This window comes from Plectropomus leopardus, chromosome 17 (genome assembly GCF_008729295.1).
Source record: "Plectropomus leopardus isolate mb chromosome 17, YSFRI_Pleo_2.0, whole genome shotgun sequence".
Taxonomy (NCBI): domain Eukaryota; kingdom Metazoa; phylum Chordata; class Actinopteri; order Perciformes; family Serranidae; genus Plectropomus; species Plectropomus leopardus.
The window spans coordinates 30,795,664-30,816,518 of record NC_056479.1 but is presented as its reverse complement, the minus strand read 5'-3'; the positions used below and the strand labels follow the sequence as shown (position 1 = coordinate 30,816,518).

At 39.6% G+C, this 20,855-nt stretch overlaps 1 protein-coding gene across 3 annotated transcripts; it reads right to left on the bottom strand.

Moving 5' to 3' along the window:
• Positions 1–332: 332 nt before the first annotated feature.
• On the bottom strand, positions 333–18,413 carry traf7 (TNF receptor-associated factor 7). 3 transcript variants are annotated; one of them, XM_042505179.1, is made up of 22 exons: positions 18,334–18,413; positions 15,406–15,547; positions 14,712–14,784; positions 14,490–14,581; positions 13,594–13,710; positions 13,403–13,495; positions 13,225–13,258; positions 12,468–12,690; positions 12,238–12,372; positions 11,938–12,033; positions 11,599–11,720; positions 10,856–10,929; positions 10,634–10,682; positions 10,189–10,316; positions 8,959–9,041; positions 8,825–8,864; positions 8,600–8,716; positions 7,312–7,434; positions 3,061–3,180; positions 2,240–2,371; positions 1,100–1,219; positions 333–686 (listed from the first exon to the last, which is right to left on the bottom strand). In XM_042505179.1, the coding sequence occupies exons 3-22, from the start codon at positions 14,761–14,763 to the stop codon at positions 672–674; spliced, it is 1,965 nt and encodes a 654-aa protein (XP_042361113.1). In that variant the 5' UTR covers positions 14,764–14,784; positions 15,406–15,547; positions 18,334–18,413; the 3' UTR covers positions 333–671. The 3 variants fall into 3 exon arrangements, with proteins under 3 accessions (XP_042361113.1, XP_042361111.1, XP_042361114.1); XM_042505177.1 differs by having other exon boundaries at positions 14,712–14,769; XM_042505180.1 differs by having other exon boundaries at positions 14,490–14,578; positions 14,712–14,769.
• Positions 18,414–20,855: the final 2,442 nt, after the last annotated feature.

The window sequence follows — 20,855 nt, the reverse complement described above, 5'->3', positions numbered from 1 at the left end:
TTTCATCATAATACTTAGAATAAATGTTATTATTATTATTATTATTATTATTATTATTATTATTATTATTATTATGAAAAAAAGAGGTGCAACCACATTATGTGCTGGTGTCACCAACTGAGCTACCGATTTGAAAAATGAGTCTGCAGCTCTGGACCTGCTTTACAGTTGCATAAAATAAACTACTCTGAATTTCAATTTCTTGCGTCTGTTCTGGTGCATTCTGGGATACCTATTTGTGATTAGTGTGGCGTCACTCCGTGTTTGTGAAACCAGCCCGGAGACGTTTTTGAACAGTATGCGTCAGTCCATCGGTCCAGTTCTGAAACCGGCAGGTGAGTCTGTTCTGAGGACAGGCCTGCAGCGTCCGGTCAGGCGCAACCGTGCAGCTCGTCCCATTTTGCCCCATAATGCACTGCTGATGAGGTCTCTGAGGACGTGACCCCGAGCAGACCCTCGACTCTGACGATCGTTTCAAAGTGTCAAAGAGTTTGAAGTTTTCAAAGCAACACTTAGTAAAATGGATCCGATGAAGCTCCGTTGTGAAACGGCCCTTAAATCGCTATCAAAGAAACGGGTGCGGAGGAGGAAAATCGTGTGGAAATGTTACCGTTCATACTGTCTGTCCAACACAGGAGACATCTGAAGCTGAGCGGACTCCTGCAGAGAGTTTAGCACGTCCACACCTGAGAGACGGAGACAGATCACAGTTAGAATAAATCAGAAAATTAACTCAGAAAGTAAAACACTGAATATGTGACATTACGCAGATCATCAGGAAAGATACTAAACTCTGACTAAATAATATCTTAATGCAAAGAAGCGAAATGCTACATGAGGCTCCGGCTGTTTCCACGTGTTCAGTTTTTGACGTGATGAACGACATGTTGCCGCACGTTAATCAGAGTACGTTCAGCTGCGCGTGAACGGGAGCGTTGGGGGAATATTCATTTTTATGAGCCATGAAAACAGTCATCTCATCTCAACAGTTTCCTTCGGCTCTGTGTGAAACCTGCGGGGGGGGGGGGGGGGGGGGGGGGGGGGGGGGGGGGGGGGGGGTAACAGACAGACACAGATGCGGAGACGAGGTCTGCGGTACCTTGACGGTGCTGTCCACAGCTCCAGAGAAGAGGCGTCCTCTGGAGACCGCGAGAGCCGTTACACTGCCCTGGTGTCTCAGCAGAGTCTGGGTACAGATCATGTTGTCCATGCTCCACACCTACACAAGACACACACACACACATACACAAAAAAAACACACACACACACGTTTCAGTCTGTGGTGATGGATGGTGTATTCATTACTCAAATCAAAAGTTTCATCCAGTTATTTATTTTCTATCAGATCCCCTCCACTTACACACACGAAACGACAACAACATTTGCACATTTTTGGATTTTTTTGCACCTAACCTTCCCGACATGAGTGTGTCTCAGAATCAGAAGCAGCTGCTGTCATCCGCACCTCAAACGCTGATATTTTGGCTTGATCTGAGATAGTTGGAGGCTGACTCCACGAGCGAGTCAGTCCCCACAGCTTCGTGTTAAAATGTCCAAATTTACAGCAGAAGTAAACATGTTTACAGCCTGGTTGTAAAAAAGGTTTGGAAAGCTAGATTCACCTTTCATGAACACTCGACGGGAAGGTGGATTTTTTAGATAATTCACCCGTTTAAATGTTGTTAAGGACCCTTTATAGGTGACACTGCACAGACAACGTCGGTAAAAGGACACAATCACGGCCTTCTGTCCACAGAGAGGCGTCATAGTGACAGCAGCGTCACCTCAGCAAACCAGAGCTCAACACTGACACCAATGATTCAGCTGGTGCAGTAAATCCTGATTTGTTTGAGCATCTGCATCATGGTTTTGTTGTTTGGTTAAATGTTTTATTTTTTTCATATTTATTGTAAAGACTAGTAAAGACTCCCACGCTGAGATAAGTTAAACACGTGCACATACATTACATTTATCTGCCTGCCAGGGGTTCCCTTTGTACAATTACAAGGGGAAACACAGTATGTCATAACTCAACTTCTACCCTGACTTCTGAAGGTTTTGTTGGTACATCATTTTTCCCACGATGTACTAAGTATAATTAAATACACACACACACACACACACACACACACACACACACACACACACACACACACACACACACACACACCCATGACAAAGTGTCATTGCAGCGCTCACACATGACGACAGTCACACACAGACACGCGAGCGTCCTCACCCTGAGGGAGCGGTCGTAGGAGGCGCTGAACACTTTGGTCTGGTCAGGGGTGGATATGACAGCGAGAGCGTACACTGTCCCCACGTGACCCGTCAGGGTCCGCACCTGCTCTTTAGACTCTATGTCCCACACCTGGAGAAGACAACAGCACCTTCATCATCACCGTCACCATCACAACACCAAAATACACACTATTTCAAAAGAAACCAGAGCAGGTTTAGAGCTGAATATTTCAATATAACTTATGGACTCTTTGTTATCATTAAAAGTTGATAATACAACTTTAAATGGCTGTATTTTGTATATATATTTTACAGTTGTTTTTCTTCTTTTTTTTTGTTTTTCTACATTTTTCAAAATTTAGGGCAATTTTAAAGGAAAAAATTATCAATTCTTTTTTTCTCACAAAAAGTTTTGGCTTATTTTTTGTCTTAAAAAACAATTTTGCTATTTTTTTAATTTATGGCAGCTTTTTTTTTCCTAAAGTTCTTTGGTCAATTTCTCTTTTCTTTTTTTTTGGTAAAATATTAACAAGTTTTCACAGCCAGAAACGGTTGAGACAGAAAAAAAAAATCGTTGGATTCTTAAATTTCTAAAAATCCTTGAGCAGAAAATGTGTGATTAAACAGGCGTGTGAAACAGGTTTTCAAGACTTTTCCAAAACTTTCAGAGTATGTTTTGTTTTCAAATTTTTTTTTCAAGGACCAGAAATTGCTATGTGTGCAAATTCCATAACTTTTCCAGGTTTTTTGTGACCTTGAAAACCCTGTATGTGTATGTGCATAAATGTGTGTGTGTGTACTTGTGTGCGCCCCCCTTACATGGATGAGGTTTTCGTAGGTGCCACAGACGATGTGGTGGTTGGTGACGGCGATGGAGTAGACGCTGCCGCCGCTGGTCTGCAGGACGTGAACACACTCCAGAGAACGGATGTCCCAAATCTGACAGACAGAAGGACAGAGGGAGTCAGAGAGGAGGGGTGAGTTAGAGAGAGAAAGAGGACACACACACACACACACACACACACACACACACACACACACACACACACACACACACACACACACACACACACACACACACACGACATCAGCCTTGGAAAAAGTGAGTTGTTCAACAGCTGCAAGTTGTTAAATCCTATCTCCATGGCAACAGAGTGATCGCTCGTTTAATCAGCTGGTCCAGCTGGCCAATCACAATGCAGCACTAAAAAACCCAACCATGTCACCATAGCAGTGGAGGCAGAGAGATGCCACTTTTTATATATCTTCTGTCAATCAGTGTAAATGTTTGATTAATCATATAATAATGATCAAAATCACAAGTTTCTGCGGCCCAAAGTCTTCTACGACTTATTTGGTCTGAACAAGAGTGAGAACATCAGAGAACGGATTATAACGGCTCCTTAAAGCAGCAACACGTGTTCACCACCACAAATGTGTAAGATCATACAATGTTTAAAAAGTTTCTGACACATCCAGCAGAAACTGAACAACATTTGCACTCAGATATTCACTCATTCAGGAGTTTCTGGCCACCTGACACACCTGAGTTTATTCTCTCTCACTTCCAGCTCCGTTTCAGTCTATCCGGCTCTTCAGCTGCTAAATGTTGCATTATGTTCATAGATAATTGGTAGCTTTGTCTGCGCTGGGCAGCTTGTGCACATTTGGTTGTTAAAGCTTTTTCTTTGAAAACGGCTTCCTGCTGCGGCCGAAAAACGACACCATGACAACAGTGAGTGACAACAGTACAGCCGAGGGCCAGAAAACCTAAACAGTGAGTCCATAGCTGACTGGAACGGCAGAATTTATCATTTTATGAGTTACTTTCACATTTCACACAATGATTTCATTCATAACGTCATAAACTACATCATGGCATAAATTACACACCCGATACATTCAAATCTAGTCCATGAGCTTTGAAGCATCTTCCTCTTTCTCTGCTCCACCTTCCTGCTGCTCTGTGTCTGAATCCAATAACCACTAAAATACCAACAGACTCCTCAGCAGTCTGATTAATTACAGGGGAAACTATTAAATAAAAAGCCAACTATTTCTGATACGCAGCACACTGGTGGCTGCAGAGAACAAGCAGCTAATGAGTCTAACTGATCTGACATCAAAAAGACAAACTAAAAGACATGAATTTCTTATATTGAATAGAGAAGAAATTGGTGCAAAGGAGATTTATAACTAAACGCTGTTCTGACCTTCACAGCGTCAAAGTTATTCAGCTGCCAAAATGCTCAAAGGGATGTTTCTCACTGGATATTGGCAACATTTGTTACAGCAATTTCTGCAGCAAAACATTTCTATAAACGACTCCTCCAGCTAAGTAGTGGCTAGAGACGAAGTGCTCGGCTTATGAGCGTCATAAAAAGGAGCGTTTTCTTCATCTGTCCTTTCATCTCTCCTCCCTCATTCTTCCACAGACGTCCCTCGTCCCCAAAACCAGTCTGCTCTCTTTGCTTTCTTTTCTGTCCGACTCTTCATCTCTCTACGACGTCCCCGAGGTATTCATTAGTGACCAACTCTGGCAAAACAGCGGGACACAAACACACACACACACACACACACACACACACACACACACACACACACACAGAGATGCACATACACACACACACAGAGTGCTTTCTACACAGGCAGTGAATAAAGATGACACAGTCCTTTTCATATCGAGAGGAGAAAACCTAATTACTGATGACAAAATAACCGAACAGCTTCCAATGCAAACACACACACACACACACACACACACACACACACACACACACTTCCATAATAACAGTAGCATGTTGGGCTGAAAACAATTCCTCGAGAAACAACCCGATTACCTCAAATCATCCATGCAAATGGTTTGAATCCAAACTTTTTTTTAACCCATATAACTATATGCAGAAATGCACACTGGACAGGCGACATGATTCAGTGGTGCCGAATTTTAAATAATCGAGAAAAAGAAAGACTAGAATTTACTGCCTGTGGGGCTGGGCAATATGGGCTGGAAATGACATTGCAGTATTATAGGCTATATCGCGATACGCAATATATATATCTCTCTATAGCTCTTCATTAATGCTCGAACTGGGAGACAGACTCAAACATTACTTTTTTTTCCAACCAAATAAGCATGTGGCTGCAAAGAGCATACAAATTCACATCTTCAAACCAAAAGCACAACACACACAACACACACACACTACACACAAACTACACAACAAAACAAAACAAAACAAAAAACAAAACATGACAAAATAAAAAAAAAAAAAATAATAGGGCTGCACCTAAATTTTTTTTTTTTTTTTTTTTTTTTTTTATCTTTTAATCTATTGATTATTTTTTCGATTAATCTATCGATTTTTTTTTATTGATCTAACTTTTACATTTTTATCACTCGATTACTATAACAACAAATTTATCGAAAATAACACTTTAAAACGGTGCAGGGCATTTTCCCCAACAAAAAATAGCCCAGTGTTACCTGGTAATCTGTGTTTTACAGTCTGATATTAAGCCCCTCCAGAAGCTGTTCTGTCTACAGAGACACAGTCAGAGGGCTTTTGTTTTGAAAGGGAAGCAAGGAAGTTGAGATAAAACAAACATCTTAGTATTTCCTCATCTCTGTGACAGAGAGACTTTAAGCTGCAGTATAAAGTGGTACAGAGTCAACAAACGCAAGTGTCACGCGTAAAAAAAAACGGCGAGCCACCGTTTCTGTAGATGTGCTGCAGCTGACACGCAGCTCAGACGCGCCTGACAGGCGCTGCTCAGGGGAGCAGTGTGCACGCTCGGACTCTAACATGAGCGCCTCAGCCCTAAAACATAACAAAACAAAACAAAACAAGACAAAACAAGACAAAACAAGACAAAACTTTACAAAAAACATGACAAGAAAAAACAAAACACAACACACCACACCATAACTGTCACATAACTATGGGCCAGTATAAACTCTCTCTACCTTCCTCCGGCTTTTATTTATTTTCTCCGACTCTAAAATTAACAGCAGCTTTCTTCCAAATCCCACTCAAATCTGTCACTGGCAGATAAGTCTGCGGCGCCACCTGCCCAAAACAACACTTCCAAATCTCCATTATGCTGCACCTCGTGACAAAACTAAAACTTGATAAACTGAATCTCGGGAGGAAAACTGGGATCACAACATCAACAGAAATGTATTCTTTAAAAAAAAAAAAAAAAAAAAAAAAGTCTTTTGGCTAAGCCCCGTCTCCCTTGGTTACAGCTACGGCTGTCAACTTTCCCGTTATAGTGCGACACACGTGCAGTTTACAGTGACAGCGGAGGCACAGTCACATTTCACATCTGCTGCTGCATGAAAAAAACGTAGCTAGCCAGACATGTGCACACTTTAAAGCAAATAAAGACAGTGTAATAAAGTCCTTACACTAATAGTTTTGTGAAAACTCTTTATCATCCTTTTTATTTCTTAGAACCATAAACTGTATTATTTGATTTTTTAAAATAAAATAATACTATAATACTAAATTTTATTTAGATATTTATATCACTATCACAATGCCTATTTTATTTAATTTGTATCTTTATTTCTTTTAATTTATGTTTAATATATACTTGTATTATTAAATATTATATTATTTAATGATTCATATTTTTCATCTATTTATTTATTTTAATTAAGACTTTTTTTAACATCCTTTATTTTTTCTTTAGTTTTATTTGCATTTATATTTGCATTTGTTATTGTCAATTTATAATTCAATAATTAACATTAAAAATGTTATTTATTCATTTATTTTAATGAAGACATTTTTTGCCTACTTAACTTTATTTTTATTATCACTATCACAGTATCTCTATCTGTCCATGTACAGAGGTATTTACCTATAAATATTCATTTGTCCGGAAATGGGTATTAAAATTAGACACTTTACCACTGATTTGTGTATGCAGCGAAAATTACAATAAAAAAAACCTCTGAAAACAAAAAAATATAATATAATATATAGATTATTTCCGTTACAACAGTCTCGTGCACACAGCTTTGGCGTGCATTGTTTGAGCTGTTCAGCTCTGAGTACCTACCTTGATGGTCTGGTATGAGCCACTGTACAGGTGGTTCTGGGACGCCACCAACGCTCTGACCCAGTGATTCAGACCAGTCAGCTCCTTCTTCAGCTTCAGCTCCGTACCCAGGATGTCCCACACCTACACCTACAAAAACAAAAAACACACACACACACACACACACACACACACACACACACACACACACACACACACACGAGTACGGTTTATAAAAATGATGCAAGTCAAAGTTAAAGTTTGTCGTAGTTTCATGTTAACCGTTACAGCGGCACATTTCACTTCCGTCTGACAGAAAAGGTATTAAATGAGGTGAAAACGTCACGTTGACAGCTTCTTGTTATTAATCAATCAAATGTTACTTATATAGCACCTTTCGAACAAATCGAATGCAATTCAGAGAGCTTTACAGTTTGACTGAAAAAAAAAAAACAAAACAAGAACAACAGACGAAATTCGCAAAAATGGATGTTAGCATATTAATCTTAAAAAAACAGAATAAGTAAAAAACATAAAAACATAAGGTAGTAAGGCATGAAGCGAAGGAACAAGCAAGAGTTAAATGACTTATTATTACTAATCAGTGTGATCAATTGGATGATGATGAGCTGTGTCTCTTCAGTGTAGACCGGGGCGTCGGCACAGTCTCTGACCTCACACTAGAAAAAGTATTTGTTATTTTGTTTCTAAGTGACAATAAATCAGCTACACACACACACACACACACACACACACACACACACACACACACACACACACACACACACACACACACACACACACACACACACACACACACACACACACAGAGTGAAGACTGAGCTGTGGTGAGTAAACTGAAGTGAATGATGTCACTGAGCTGAAATAGAGAAAAGCTGGGGGATGAGAGGAGGAGGCAGAGACAGAGTTGGGTAAGAAAGGAAAGTCCCTGTGTAAAAAGACTGACATCACACACACACACACACACACACACACACACACACACACACACACACACACACACACACACACACACAAATACAACACAACAATCGTCCCATTCCCTTCTCTCACTCGCTTGTAACCATGGTAACAAAGACAAGGCTACAGCTATTGCTACTGCTCCTCTCCTCACAGAGCAGCGTTTATTTCTCTTGTGCGCATTTTTATTTCTCCCAAAATATGCACAGTTGTCAATTTAGGAAAAAAAAAACAGTGGACAGCAGTTGATGTATGTTTTGCAATATAAACTCATAAAAAAAATAAAGAAAAGAACACAGTAGCGGACACATCGTGCACATCACGGTACCTTGATGGCCTTGAGGGAGCCGCTGAACAACATGTTGTGGGAGGAGACCAGCGTACAAACGGGGTTGTCATGAGCGCGGATTGTGTTGACTTTCTGCAGGGTCTGGATGTCCCACACCTGCACAGGTGCACAGCGGAAAGAAAGACAAAACTTCTGTAGCATCTGAAAACCATTCAAACTGCGTGCTTTAAAGAAAGAGGAAGCAGAGAGGTGGATGTTACGTACGATGATGGTGCAGTCTGCAGAGCCACTGTACAGCCGGTTTCTGAGGAGACAAACAGTATCAATGAGTCATGCTGTGGGGGGAAGGTTGACGCGTATGTTGTGATCACAGCGTGTGTTTGTGTGCAGTTTACTACCCTTGGATACACAGAGCCAGCACGATGCCATCATGACCCTCGAGGGTTTTCTGACACTTGTAGGTGGTGCAGGTGTCCCACACCTGAGGGAGACAGGAGACAGATTGACATACTGCCACTAGGCGAAAAATACATCTCACGTGCGCATGTTTAGGGCCTCTTTTCACTTAAGATTTCTAATTAGGGATATCACAAGAGCTGATACTTCAGCACCAAGTTGATGCCAAAATTCTGAAAACATGATGGTTCTCGTTTTTCTTCAGTATCGTAAGTACCAGCGATGCAATTCCTCTGGACCTGATGGGGGAGCAGATACGCTTTCAAGTGTTCTAGTTTGCCGCTAAATACATTAGGACTGATGTTAGCTGAAAAAATAAACTCAGTGAAAGTAGAAAATGTTAATGTATAATATTGTGCATTTTGTGCGCAAAGCGATACGAGTGTGTGCAATAAAGCGGGCCCTAAAGGGTTAAGTACATGGCATATATTGTACCAAGGTATTGATCTGGGTATTGAGAATCGTGGAATTTCACTGTACACGACTAAGTTCTGCCTCATAGGTAACTGCATCGACATTAAAACAAATCTATAATTCCATGTTTCCAATAAAAACAAGGTTGTGGGTGGACGTTTCAGAATCTCTGTGGAGGTATTTGGGTGAGAGTCGTGTTCAGGGCAAAAATAGCCCTGTTTAGAAAAACAAAACACCATGCAGGGTTGTGCTGGTGTGGGCGTGTTGCTACAGGCGCTCTGGAGAAGTTTGAGTAATACATGCATGAGTTTGAAGGCTCCCTATAATGTCAACAGTGAGCAAAATGAAAAATAAATCAATAAAAATAGATCTTAGTTTTATTAGTTGCACTAAATAAATATTAGTTAAGCTAATCTTTTGATTGGCATTTTCCCGTACTTCTCTAAAGAAATTTAGTTTCAAAAGCCGACTTTCTTAGCCGACAAACTGCCTTATCAAATAAAGACATCCCTATTATCATCACTAACTTTATGAACTCACACTGAGGCCATGAAATTCATTCCTATTTTTGAACATTTTTACTGGGACTATGTATCTTCTGGTTGGGCAGTGCTACCTTGATTTAATTTAATCTCACTCAGCTTGAAAATAAGTCAAACAAGATTAAAGACAAACAAAAAAAATGAGCAACAAGGAAATGAAAATGTGTGCCTTTAATTTTCTGCGTGTGTGTGTGTGTGCGTGAGTGTTGATGTTACCTTGATAGTCTTATCTGAGGATCCGGAGAAGAGCAGGTCTCCGGTGGAGTAGACACACAGACACCAGACGGGCCCCTGGTGGCCCACAAACGTCCCCTTACACTTGAAGATCTGCTGGGGGTCGTATGCTACACACAGGCACAGAGACGGGTGAGACTGGATATGCATTTCTGACTGGAAGCTAAACAAGAGAGGAGTACAACTGAAGCTGAAACAGGAGGATTAAAAAGGGAACAGAGAGGAAGAAGAGGAGAGGAGGAAGGAAGAGACGTTGGAGGAAGGCCAGTCGGAGGAAGGAACGACCAGAGAAGATAGTCAGAGCTGCAGTTCAAGTCAACAAAACTTAAGTCATTAAAAACTTGTTTCAAGTGAAAATCAAATGTTTTCCTCCGCTGAGAGTCGATGACTAAAGCAGAGTGAGAAGGACAGACGGGCAGATACTTACAGCCCAGGATTCCCATGTTGAGCCGGGCGTTGATGTGGGACAACTCATCCTGCAGAAAGACACACAGCAGATCAGGAGATTTTCTCACACTTACACATTAGCCTCACACAAACACACACACACACACACACACACACACACACAAAGGAAGTTAGAGTCTCTACAAAACTCCCCAGCAACGCCTCGCTGTGTTTGCACACACACACACACACACACACTTACGTTAAGCATGGAAGCATCTCTACGAAACTCCATCAGGTCCTCGCTGAGTTTGCTCTGGTTCTCATCCAACACATCTGAAACACGCACAGACACGATAACTTTGAGTGAAAGAAAAAGAAAAAATAAGAACAAAGTGCTCAAGCTTGGTGGTCTGTTAAAAACTTCAGATATGAATGTAAAACATAAAACTTTCTCTAGTCAATATTCCTTCTCAATATTCATCCATCAGCAGCTGGAAGGTCTGAATTCATGTTTAAATTGTGGTGCAGTGCAGGAGGCATCTGATGAAAACAGGCCGTCAGTGATGCACAAATCCAGCTTTTCTCCCCCCAAACTCGAGTACTGATCCAGTACCTGTGCTATTTTTTTGTATGCATGTGGACCGTGTACTTGAGCTGGGCGATGTGGCTTTAAAATAATATCACAAGCAGCGTTTTGTTATCATGGCGCACAGACCTGTAATAATGATGATGTGAGACAAGCTCTGACTCTGAACACTCGAGTCAAAGCTAAAAACTTTCCTTTTATTACAAAGCCTAAAACTGGATTTTATATTATTTTAAATTATCTTCTTATCTTTGTACCTCTTGTCTGCACTTTTGCTATTTTTAATGGAGATTTTTATCTGAAATGTTTTAATCATTTAGTAATTTTACATTTAATTATTATATATTATTATTATAGTGTTCTTAGTCCCGACTCGTTTGCAGGTAAAACTGAACTGTAAATTTACAGCATCTCACCAAATTTGAGCTCCAGGTTCTTCTCGAGCTGATCTAACTTCTCGGACAGTTTGCCCAACATGGAGCGCAGGAAAGCGATATCTTGGTCCTTCTGGGCCAGAGTCAGCTGCATCTCATGGAACCTGAACAAGGTCAGAGGTCAGGAATTTCTTAAATTAAATTAAAATAATTTTAAAATGTCACTGAAATTGTGGAAAAATATGTGAAACACTTGAACAGACAGAATCGAATGAATCTTACAAATATAATATTTGTCTGAACATTTAGCTCTTTAGAAGAGAGTTTATCAGGTTTTGAATTTTAGCTCTTCTGATCTGCACCGTTTGAGCGTCAGCTCACCTGTCATCAGTCTGCTGCAGAAACTCCTTCAGACCCTCAAATTTACAAACCTCCAGGTGTGTTTCATACGTGTCCTGGTTACCGATGAACGTACAGCTGTTGGAGGGAAGAGGAGGAGTGTGTAAGTTCTTCACAGTTTTTTTATCTATACTGTCGACGTGTATATTGTTTGTCTTGTTGGTTCATGTTTCATTTTGTATTTTGCAGCTGCACTCAGCACTTTTGCCGAAGACAAATTTCAGGACTATAAAGTTTATTTTATCTCTCTGGAAATGCAGTGAAAAAGTTTTTAGGACTCACCCGTATTTGGAGTGTGGACACTTGATGTGCTCACACTCTTTGAGGTGAGCCTCCAGGTTCATGGTGAGCAGCGGGGGACAGGAGGGGTTGTTGGGGCAGCGGACCGGCCTGTAGTCACAGCTGGCCTCGTGTTCTCTGCGGAGACGACAGACAGAGTCAGTGACTGTCAATTACATGAAACATGATTCACAGAGCAGCAGTGAGACGTCCTCTCTCTCTGTGCTTCTTACTTGCGTGTGGACAGTTTGATGGTGAACGGGCAGCCCAGTGGGTCCACCTCGTACGCTCCAGGTTTTCCGGCGACCGTGGCGGTGGGGGCCGCCGCCCCGCCCGCGGCGCTGGCCGTGGCCCTGCAGCCATATTTACAGTGAATGAAGAGCTCTCCGATCTGCTCGGCCACCGCAATGTTGTTCACCACGACTGTGAGCTTAGCCGCATCCACCGGGCACTTATCTGTGAGGAGGATCAACATCAGCGAGAGCTCACCATTAACCAGCCAGGCCGCCAGCTTTGCATGGGAATGGAAGAAATATCTATTTATTGACAACCTGCCTAACTTTGTGTTGCAGGGCCTGCCTGAGTTTTAGTGCATATGAACAGACCGTTAACCCATGACTGCATCTTATAACATTCATTTATCCCTGCTTCTGCCTGATGTAGCAATTTTTGTTGCTTAATGTTGTGTGCAGGGATATTCATATTGTTTTGTACTGTTGCTCTGCTGTTTTTTGTTGCTTTGAATGGCTTGTGTTCTGACTTTGGGAGTTCCAGTTTGTTGTGTCATGCTGACATTGCTATGTGAATTTTATCATTTTACAGGTTTTAAAAAACCTTGCCAAAGGACTACAGCAGAAAAATAGCCTAAAGGCTAACACTGGCACATTTACAGAAATGTTGATTGTGTGATGTCCATATGCATTAAATAAAATATAATAAAATACAGCTATACTGCTGACACATGAAAAAAGAAACACATTTTAAGCTCACCTGAAGTCAAGGCACATCGTCTGCAGAAGGTGTGCTGAGGAAGAAGAAAAACATTTTTTTTATCATTACTACAGGTAAGAGGAAAAATATGTGTTTTTCCCTTTAAAGAAAGAGAGTAAAGAGAAAGAGAAAGATGGACAGTTGGAGGAAAGGCTGCAGAGGACAGACATAAACTCACCCCACAAGTGGTGATGACGGGGTCCTTGAAGACATTACAGCACAGCTGGCAGCACAGTTTTACAGATGGCTGCTCAGCAAACACCTGGGGCTCCTGCACACACAGATTAAAATGATCTGTGTTTTTACATGTTTTAAGTGTTTGTGAGCAAATATTTCCGTTTGCTGATGTGTTGGTGCTGGGTGTTGTACCGTGTCCTCCTCCTCTTCGTGCAGGGAGAACGTGGAGCGCAGAGACATGTTGGACTCAGAATGGAGAGATCGGACTGAGATGGCTGAATCTGACCTCCGAGGAGTGCCAATGGGAGGCTGGAGAGAAGAGGTCACAGACTGTTCATACATCAATGGAAAAGCCAGATGTTTGGGATTTTGTTCCTCCCTCACTGTTTACATGACGAATTAAATGAAACACGATGTTTGACACTGGGTCTGACAAACGGCAGCGTAATCAATCCAATATTAATCAGGATTTTGGATTCCCACAGTTAAGTTTTGTGACCACAGATGGGCAAAACAAAATCATCCACCATTAACTGTCATCATCTGTTGTTTGGACATCAGAGAGAACGAGTGCATGAGACTTGTGTCTGCACCGCAAAGCAAGACGAACTTGTTAAACCACCAAAAACAACAGAAGAAGAAACAGAGAAAATGTTACAAATGTTACTGTACAGTTACTGTTATATCCCTGACACTGCAGCATATATATAAAATATAATAAATAAATTTGAAAAAATATCCCTGGAAGATGCACTGAATTCATGTGCAAAAACACCTTTTTTTAAAGTCTTTTTTGATGCCGTTTATTTATTGTTATTTGCTGATTAGCAGTAGGGCTGGGCAATATGAGCTAAATATTATATTGCGATATTTGCAGGTGATATCTCGATACACAACATATTTTTTTAAAATCTCCTCAACGCACATCATTAATGCTAGAACTGGGAGACAGAAACAGACATTACATTTTTTTTTTACCAAATTCCCTCTTTGATGTGACAATAGTGTATTTATTACAAATGTCGATGTGGTTGAGCTCTTGGATCGTTAGCAGGCGTGAACACAAACACAAAATGTAAAGTTTGTACCATTCCATCGTCGTCATCCCGGGGAGAGTAGGTCAGCGTGCTGGAGGAGGAGGGAGTCCTTCTGTGCTGCTTATAGGTGCTGGACCCTTCTGCTGGAAACATACGAGGGGGAAAAATGTAAAAAAAATAATAGAGCCAGATTACTTCAGTCACTTATCGAGCAAAAGACAGAAAGCAGAAAAAGAGAGAGCAGTTATGAAGGAGAATATTTCTGTGTATCACCTTTAGCTCCAGCAGTCACGGCGGAGAAGGTCGGGCCAAATGAAGCCTCCATCCTGCTCTGTGGGCAAGAAAACTGTAAACTATAGAGTTTTTAAAAACTGCATAAAACCCAGATAAAATTAAAAAATATATATTTGAAGAAAACAAACAAAAACAAGAAATGAAGAAAAAACAAACGAAAAACCCAAATTAACTTTTTACAGAGAAATACAACAAAAAAATGAAAACAAAGAGCAGAAAAACTATGGAATATATAAACATGTGTAAGTATGTGTGCATGCATCCATCCACATACTGTGGATTTTCATCAACTAAAAAGCCGAAGAAGTAAGTGTGAGAGACTTGACAAATTTCTTTTCAATCTACTGGTACTCGAGCACAATCCCCATCATATCTCCTGCTACTTGACACAAATTTAATGAAACGTAATTTTTTAACATTTAATGCGAGCTCAAACTCTAGACATTTCCTCATTTGTGATGCTGATTAGAGAGTTTAAGTGTGATAAAAATATGTTCAGAGAATAAAATAACAGAAAGAATATGTACAAACTACTGCAAAATCATGAGTGCAATGAGAAAAGATAAAAGTCCTAAACAAAAACAGTAATTACAGCACAAATACATCACACAACATGAGTATAATCTGTGTATTTAATTAAAAAATCTGTCTCCATGTTGCACTTGTGTCTCACCCTGTTGCCGGAGTCTGCTGGCGGGGTGGCGGGCGGCTGTGGCGGCTGCTTCGGAGTTTCGGTTGTGGCGATGCGTCTCACCGCTGCTCATAACCCAAAGCACAAACAGCTGCACGGTTAGCAGTTAGCTGGACTGCTAAGCCTGGAGGAGGACAGAGGACACGGAGGGGAGCAGAGAGGTGCAGAGAAACAGGAGGCGTTACTGAGGAGGAGAAACAGGTTGTGATGCAAAAGAAAAACAAGTCTGGTGATTTGTGAGCGGTAGGAGGCCGACTGGAATCCGGATGGATGCATAATGTTCGCCATAAGTTGGCTTTATGTTTTAACAGAGATGGAGAAAAAACAGACACCCACACTTGGCCCGAGAAACATTGGCGACTGCCAGCGGCGACAGAGCAGCTTAAACAGGGCTGCTACAGCTTAAGGCGTGTTAGATTTAAGAATATGTACGATTTTGTCAATACTACGCAGAATGAAATTCAAGATCAATGCTACAATAACCAAAATTTGAGAATAAAAACCAAACAAACATGAACTGCTAACAGCATCATTTCACATCTATACAGAGCAAAGAGCGGTTACAGTTTATAGTTTTACAGCAATGTATCAGATCGACACGTTCAGACAAAATATTTATGAGTGCTGTTGGATCTGTTTCCTTAATCCTAATCTACGTGACAACAATGTGAGAGACATTCTGTAAATTATCCAAATTAAATAAATGGACGTTAACAATTGTTTTGAGATTTTACAATGCAATATCAAAAAAAAAAGATTCACAAAATCCTGCTTTGCATGTCTTCACAGACTTTTGAAAGATAAACTGTATTTTAAAGCAGTGGATCAGTGATGAACCGCCCTCAGTTAAAACGTGTAATATCAGAATAACAGCACATGTTAAGGGGGACGATGGTCTGTTTGAGAGAACTTTGTCACCTTTTCTAATATATCTGCCTTTTTTCTAGAAAATTAGAAATCAGATCCAGACATTTGAATATTAAGTTTGAGCAGCGCTGGTGTACAGCATGCAATTTCTTTATGTATTGTTCAGGTGCATTCAAAGAGAAGATCACTGTAGTCCAAAAAAGGCAAAAATGTTGCCAAAATCAAGTGTTTCCTTGCCTGGAGTGAGAAACAGGATTTATGTCTGAAAAAGATGAAGTTGAGTAAATGAAGTTTCAGCTTGGAAAAGGGTTTTCAATGTGTGCTTTGATGACAAGTTTTGATCTGCAGTATTACCAAGCTACTTATATGTTGTGACCATCTTCATTTCAAATGCCCAGAGTGGTTACACTGCAGTCTGCTTCTCTTTCAATACTGGACAAGTCTCAAAAACTGTTGTCTGTATTAACCCCTTAAGACCCGCTCTAATATTACACACACCCGTATCACTCTGTGCACAAATGCACTTTTCAAAACCAAGCTTTAAAAAATATTATAACTCAAGATGATTTTCTACTTTCATTGAGTTAATTTTTTAACCAACATCAGTCTGAATCATTAATATTAAATATTCATTAACTTTCAGAATGTTAACCCTTCAAATGCCAGGTTTTGGTCACAGTGCCACCATGTTTTTAGATTTAAAAAAGCACAAAAATGAATTATTTTCAATATACTACACATAAAGTGGATTTTTCTTTTTTATGATCACAGTCAGTGATCAGCAGCTACATTGACTGTGACAGGTCACCTAGTGGAAATAGCATGTATTTCCTCCATATGTCAAATATGGTCAAAATGACCTCATCAGGTGGAAAATAGTCAAAATGACAAATTCAGAGTCAAAAGCCCAGAATGACACCCAGAAATAATACAAGTCCTGTTTTTCTGCTCTGATGGCTGTGGGATCAAAAATGGTCAGTTTGAATGGGTTTCAATGGAGCATTTTTGGACCTGAACAGTCTGAATGTAACTATTTAGTTTCCACAGTGTATTTTAGACTTATTGTAGGAGCTGAGCTGCAAATTCACTGATTACACTCAGATACACAATCTGGACTACATTTAGGACACATGCATCAACACACACACAGTTATCACAACAGGAAGGATGAAAAAGCGCCTAATATGCACCAAACAGTCCCTGAGAATTATTCACACACACAGAAAAACATTGAGAAATGTTGAAAAATAGCAGAATTAGCTTTTAAAAAGCTTAATTAGTTTCTCTGAAAGTACACGACTGAGCACCGATGAGTTTTATTCACTTACTGAAACACGGAAAACACCAAACAGCTGTGAGTGGAGGCGCCCTGAAGCAGACATTTATCATTCATTTAATGACGGAAAATTGTAAACAGTGACCAGCATCTGCAAACTGTCTCACACACACACACACACACACACACACACACACACACACACACACACACAGAAACAGAAAAGGAAACAAAGGAAAGACGTGACAGCCAAAAAGCAGTGACCCGGACAGCATGATAGTGATGTGAACAGAAAGGTATGCGGGCTGTCAGCTCTTGTGTGGTAACGGGTTACAGAAATCCACCAGTGAACCCATCCAGGACCCCAAATCCGCCCCACAAAAACCAGCAGGATCCCATAAAACGCGCAGCCTCGACGCGGATCAGGGGGGCGGAACACGAAACCACCAAAAGTTAACGCTAACTAGCAAAACGTTGAAACGCCATACAAATTAAAGTGTAACAGTTAAACTCAAGGTAGCGACTAAAAACTACAGATCGACGGTCACTTTGTAACCGACCGTCATGTTGTCAACAACCGGCCAACACTGCCATAATCCGCGAGCTAAAGTGGCTCGTTTGCTAGCTTAAGTTAGCTAACGTTTCTGTTAGCAATCACTGCCGCTAACGGTCTCTGACAAACTCTTCGGCGGGAGATTTGGATCGTTTTTTCACTTCCTTAGCTTCTTATTTAACACAATTGTCAGATTTTGTGTCTGTAAACTCACCATTTTCTCTGTAACACGCAGCTCCAAGTCTGCAGACAATTCCTAAATCTTCCCCTCTCTCTGCCTCGCATACACACAGCTGAAAAAGTCGCGGTGTGTTCTGGGAAATGTATTACTGGCGGCAAAGTGCGAGTGCTGTTTTTCCACTGCCGTGAGACTACATTTCCCAGAATCCTTTTCGCGGAGCTGCCATTGGACTCGGCGCTGTCAGTAAATTCCGCAAACCAACTGCAAAGCGCGCTATTCCCAAATTTATCCACACTCGCTCCGCTGCTGCGCCGTTATTGGCTCCTGCGGACGCCGAGCCATCATGCGACAGACACCATCACGTTTTTTGGTGAGCGCACGTGCACGATGGTGTGATGTGGAGAGACCAGCATCACAGAGAGAGCTGCAAAAATACTGAATCACACATCTGCATGCATGGTTAAAAATATCATTACAATAGAAAAAGAGAGATGAAAGCCACGAAGATGCATCGATACAGACACAATGTGATTCAATACAGAAATGTGATAACATTAACATGCTTATTTATAATGATTTATTCATTTATTACTCATGCAATTCCTGCATTGTTTTTTAAAACACGATGTAATATGTGTATATTTGTACATATTTCTCAATTTTTGTTTCTAAATGGTCATTGTGTTATTGTAATATAAGAAAATGGACCTACCTTACTTATCACCATTTCACAAATAGACAAATATTTTTAAAATGTCTAAAATTTAAAGAAAAAATGGTATCAATTCCAAACAAGTAGGTTTAACACCAAAGGTAAAAAGAAAAAAACTGAGTAGAAAAAGTGAAATAAAATACAATTTACATTCAACAAAACAAAAACAACAAAAAATAAAAATAAATAAAACAGGGACTATATATGTACACTGTAGTATAATCATGTAAAATAAATAATACATAAATAACACAAATACCAAAAGAAAAAATGTATAACTGACTTTTGTAACATCATATATTGCTATATTGCTATTAAAAGACTTTAGGAAAATAATAAGATATATTTTTCTTTGTGGACATATTTTCTGTTCTCTGTCTACTCTTTTAATATGTGTTGACTTTTATACTCTGAAGCCATCTAGATTAAGGTACTGAAGCTGGCACTGAGTCCAGTTTACATAATAATTACAATAATAATAATAATAATAATAATAATAATAATAATACTGATGATAATAATAGATTAGACTTATATAGTGCTTTTCTAGGTACTCAAAGACGCTTGTTAAATTATTAAATTAAATTAAACATGTTAACATTCCTTCAAAATAATGTGAAAAAAATAGTTGCAATAACATAATTTATGAGAAATCAGCTGTATTCATAATTATGTTAATTAAAAATACAACACTTTAAAATGCTTTTAAGATAATGTGGAAAATTTTGTTGGACCAATTTAATTTTTGCTAGTGAAAAACTTTAAAAATGTGTGTTCATAGCTAAGGTAACAGTACATAATTAAAATTCCTTTTAATTAATGTGGAAAAACTTTGATGAGGAATCAACTTAAAAATGTGTGTTCATAAATATGTTAAGTTTTCACATTATCTAAAATCAATTCTGAAGTGTAATTATACCTATACTTATGAACACACATTTTAAGTTAATTACTTATAAAAATAAAGTTGTTCCAGCAATGTCTCTCGCATGAATTTTAAAGTTTTCAGACATATTTCTGAAGTGCTTTTGACAAACAGCAAACATAAAACTCAATTTAACACTCACAACACAATTATAATATGACAGAAAAGTGTGTGTGTGTGTGTGTGTGTGTGTGTGTGTGTGTGTTCCAGAGGAGCTGCTGCAGGAAATAAACTGACGTGAGGACGCCTGATGTCTGTGTGTCAAGTTTCAAAAAACTAAATTAAATTAAAAAAAAAAAATTAAATTAAATTAAATTAAGTTGAAAAATAAAATAAAAATAGAATAAAATACAGCTGATGGATTACAAGAATCAAAGGGTCACGAAGAAACAACTTTTCTTTTATAACTTACTTTTTTCTTCCTAAATTCTTCACTTTAGCACGATTGTCCAGATTTTTTGGTGAAAATATATAAACTGTAAAAATGATGTTTTAAAATAAATGTTTGCTTCCTTCTTTCTACCACCAGAGGTCGCTGTTTATCCAGCTGTGGTCAGAGCTTTGAGACTCTGACACCTCTGTGTGATGAGAGAACAAAATAAAAGTGATGCCAACAAAACATTTTATCCACATTGACTCAAAAATCAGAACCGTACTGAGTGTTACCACAGCGTGAACGACATTTTTGGGAAACATTTTTAAATGTCACAGTAGTAAAAGGACAGGTGGAAGTAATAAAAGTTACCATGGCTGAATTCCATTTAGCTGCTTATTCCTGCAGCTTGCCATTACACTGTCGTGGCTTTATTGAGATTTTAGGACATTTTGAGGATTTTAAGACATTCCTAGGACTTCAGGACATTTAAAAGATTTCAGGACATTTCTAGGATATTTAGACATTTCTAGAATTAAGGACAT

Bases quoted from the DNA above. Each gene is read 5' to 3' on its own strand.
- traf7 (XM_042505179.1), bottom strand. From the start codon at position 14,763: ATGGAGGCTTCATTTGGCCCGACCTTCTCCGCCGTGACTGCTGGAGCT. The intron at 13,259-13,402 runs GTGAGTTTATGT...CTTCTTCCTCAG, and splicing joins CCGTCATCACCACTTGTGGG to CACACCTTCTGCAGACGATG. The intron at 7,435-8,599 runs GTACCGTGATGT...TTGTAGGTGTAG, and splicing joins GCTCCCTCAAGGCCATCAAG to GTGTGGGACATCCTGGGTAC.